The sequence below is a fragment of the Pollicipes pollicipes genome, unplaced genomic scaffold (genome assembly GCF_011947565.3).
Source record: "Pollicipes pollicipes isolate AB1234 unplaced genomic scaffold, Ppol_2.1 Scaffold_3087;HRSCAF=3621_pilon_pilon_pilon, whole genome shotgun sequence".
Taxonomy (NCBI): Eukaryota; Metazoa; Arthropoda; class Thecostraca; order Pollicipedomorpha; family Pollicipedidae; genus Pollicipes; species Pollicipes pollicipes.
This window is the reverse complement of record NW_023596225.1, coordinates 7,856,695-7,860,172: the sequence shown is the minus strand read 5'-3', so window position 1 is coordinate 7,860,172 and position 3,478 is coordinate 7,856,695. Positions and strand designations below refer to the sequence as shown.

Sequence of the window (3,478 nt, the reverse complement as noted above, 5' to 3'; positions counted from 1 at the left end):
TGCTAGTGAACCGAGAACTTTTTATCCACTAGTGAAACTGCGTAGCATCAGCCGTTATGCTTTATCCACTAGTGAAACTGCGTAGCATCAGCCACTATGCTTTATCCACTGGTGAAACTGCGCACGACCAGCCACTATGCTTTATCCACTAGTGAAACTGCGTAGCATCAGCCACTATGCTTTATCCACTAGCGAAACTGCGCACGACCAGCCACTATGCTTTATCCACTAGTGAAACTGCGTGACATCAGTCACTATGCTTTATCCAGTAGTGAAACTGCGTAGCATCAGCCACTATGCTTTATTCGCCAGTGAAACTGCGTAGCATCAGCCACTATGCTTTATACATTAGGGAAACTGTGTAGCATCAGCCACTATGCTTTATCCCGGTGTCCCCAGTTGTTTGCTCCCCTCCCTGACCGCTCTTGCCGACCTGATGTGGCTGATGACCTCACCTACGTCCTCCCCTCCCATCCGTGACCTTATCTAACCGGTGACCTCACCTGCGCCCTCTCCCCCTTCGTCACTTTATTTGGCTGGTGACCTCCCCTGCGTCCTCCCCTCCCATTCGTGACCTTTTCTAGCCGGTGACCTCCCCTGCGTCCTCCCCTCCCACTCGTGACCTTTTCTAGCCGGTGACCTCACCTGCGTCCTCCCCTCCGTTGGCCGTGGCCCCAGGTTGTCTGGAGCCGGGACCCGGTGACACCACACCGCCGGCGTCGCTGCTGGCGCACACACCCATGCTGTCGGACCTCAGGTCACGCGAACACTGACCCCGCCGGCTCGGCCGCGGCAGGCGCCGCCATTGATTGGACTGGAATGTGGCCGCCACGGCGGCGGCGCTCACAAACAGAGCACGTGAATAATGGACACCACTGGGGGCGGCGAACGACGATGGGGAGGGGGGGGGGGGGGGGGCACCCGCTCACCAGCCTTCGGTGTTGGTGTGGTGGCGCCAAAAGCCTGGTAAGGGCACATGGTGCGTGCTCGGTGCGATTTAAACAGGCTTATTTGGATTTGGCTCACGTGGTCGGCACGTTCACATTTCGTGTGGATCGTCAGTGTTGCGTGGGATTCTGAACCTCATGAGGCACTGATCCCTTCATTCAAGGCGCTCCCTCGTGATTTGGTGACAGCGGCCACTTCATAAATTGGAGCTAGCGCGAGGCCTCGCGGCAAATGTTATTCAAATCTTATGTTAGATGGATGCGGATTTGGATTCGGATTTAGTATTCGAATATATCTAAAAATGTTTTGAACCTTTGCATTAAAATCTTAAGCCAATGCAGTGTCGATAACACAAAGAACGGAGGAAGACCTAGTTGGATGTAAAACCAACATGGCATGTTATATTTCGTTTAAAAGAAGGAAATGTGAGCCGAGAAAATATTGAGCACATTTGATAGCTTATTTGTATGATGACCTTTGGGATGCAGTGCATTTCTCTCAACTTTAAACCCTGAGTGACGGCTTGACTGTTTATTGTGACGATTCGAAGATTCACAACTTTCAAATCTATCCAAATCCACGCCAAATTTGAATCATGCTGCTTTGAGTCCCCATCTCCAGTCAGGGCATACCGTGAAGCTGGGGCTCAATATCAGTATTATGCAACCTATGATGTCCCACGCGTCAGTATCTTACGACGCTCATTTGCGGGCTGGTGCTTGATCTCAGTTGGGTGAAATCTGTTCTGAATCCAAACCAAATAAAATGGATCCGAATCCGGATCTGATCTGATCCGGGTCTCGGGGCAGACAGTAAATGAATAAGCAGTGATATGCATGCTATGTGTATGTCAATGCACACAATGTGTGTGAATGCATAAATTCACCTCGCCCAGAATCAGAGCCTTTTAGTTAATTGTAATGGGTGGAAAAACGCAAGCACTTTACCAACTGCCCATTGAAGCAAACGGAACATGCAACTAGCGTTTCGCAAAACGATTTGTAAATGGATGTCCTCGTGTACGAATCGTAATACCTCTGAGCCATTTCGAGACATCGGCAGGCTCAGGGTAATGGGGTAAACATTCTTGCATTTCAAAGTGGTGATTTTTGGGTTCTTGACAACTCCAGCGTCGCAAACCTAGCCCTTTAAATCCCGTAACCTGAAGAGATGATTCACAAATTTGCATACCTATCTAATGATAGCTGATCATGGTCAAGCTGATCTTGTCATTGGGATTGGCAAGCTGGCGATGATATCACAAAGATTGTGGCTGAGCATTTTGTGAACCAGCTTATTTCTAGTGGAATCAAATGTACCCGGATTCTGCTGGAAACTGTAAGGACCGCTTCCGACTCCGATTTGACCGAGCAGTCAATCAACCAAACCCAATTCAGGCCAAACCAGGATCGATTCCGGAATTTGATCTTAGTTCGCCGGAGCCAAGCACAAGTCTGTCAATTTGAGCCAATAGATTATTTGCTAAGGGTGCTAGTCGTGTCTTTGGGTCTCTCGGAGCCCTATATCGAGCTTCTCAGATCCCGCTCCTTCTAAGTCTCACCACATATCATGGTGATTGGCCTCCGCCAAGACCGTCGACTCTCCACTGCAGGCCTGAGCCGCCTCCATACCGCCATATTGACATTTTTCATTCGTACGTGTGCTTGCTTACCGAACCATGAACAAGTTTTCTTGCAGCTCGGCGTATTTTTCAGCATTACAATTATACATTGCACCGAACTTGCGTAATATCGCGTATTGCGTCTTAAGCGGGTACGCGCCGCAGGCAGAATATTCTCCCTGAGAGGGCTTCAAATCTTAAAGGGCTGCCAATCAGAATCCCGTCTGAAACCTCTTTGACCGCGCGGTTGAGGGGAGATGAGCGGGGGGGGGGGGAGGTGCCGGGTGGGTTGCCTCGTGACCTAGGGTGAGGAATATTGCTGTAACAGTCATAAAGCGTTACAAAGCGTCAACCGTCACAAAACGTAACGTCCGCCGTCACAAAGCGTCAACCGTCACAAAACGTAACGTCCGCCGTCACAAAGCGTAGTGCCAGTGTTGTTCAAACCTTATTATCGCATCTGGCTCCTGAACTGAATGCCCAAATCACGGACCTCATCAAGACGCACTACTGTTCGTATGAGTACACTTCACACCCACACCCACACACCCACCCACACACCCACCCACACCCACCCACCCACTCCCACACCCCCACCCACACCCACACCCACACACACACACACACACATATATATATATATATATATATATATATATATATATATATATATATATATATATATATATAATGTTAGCAGTGCCATCCTTAACACGACTTTTGATCCCGTGCGGTTAACAGTTTGTTGACTCGTCGCCTGAGCAGAAGCGCCTGTGATGGCAATGATGGCGGCGGAAGCCGCGAAAGTCGACAGAAGCCCAACGGTGCGACTTTCAAAAGCCATGATGCTGATGAGCGCTCTCAGAGCCTGCAAATACTCCGTTCGGCATAGCTGGTAACGATGACTCT

At 49.7% G+C, this 3,478-nt stretch overlaps 1 protein-coding gene across 2 annotated transcripts in view; it reads right to left on the bottom strand.

Annotated features, from left to right (window-relative positions):
* Positions 1–757, bottom strand: part of LOC119089653 (PE-PGRS family protein PE_PGRS26) — an 8,166-nt gene extending 7,409 nt beyond the window's left edge. For both annotated transcript variants that reach the window (XM_037212445.1, XM_037212446.1), the window contains exon 1: positions 646–757. In XM_037212445.1, the coding sequence (XP_037068340.1) occupies positions 646–742 (97 nt within the window). In that variant the 5' untranslated portion in view covers positions 743–757. The remainder of the gene's footprint in view (positions 1–645) is intronic.
* Between the last annotated feature and the right edge of the window lie 2,721 nt (positions 758–3,478).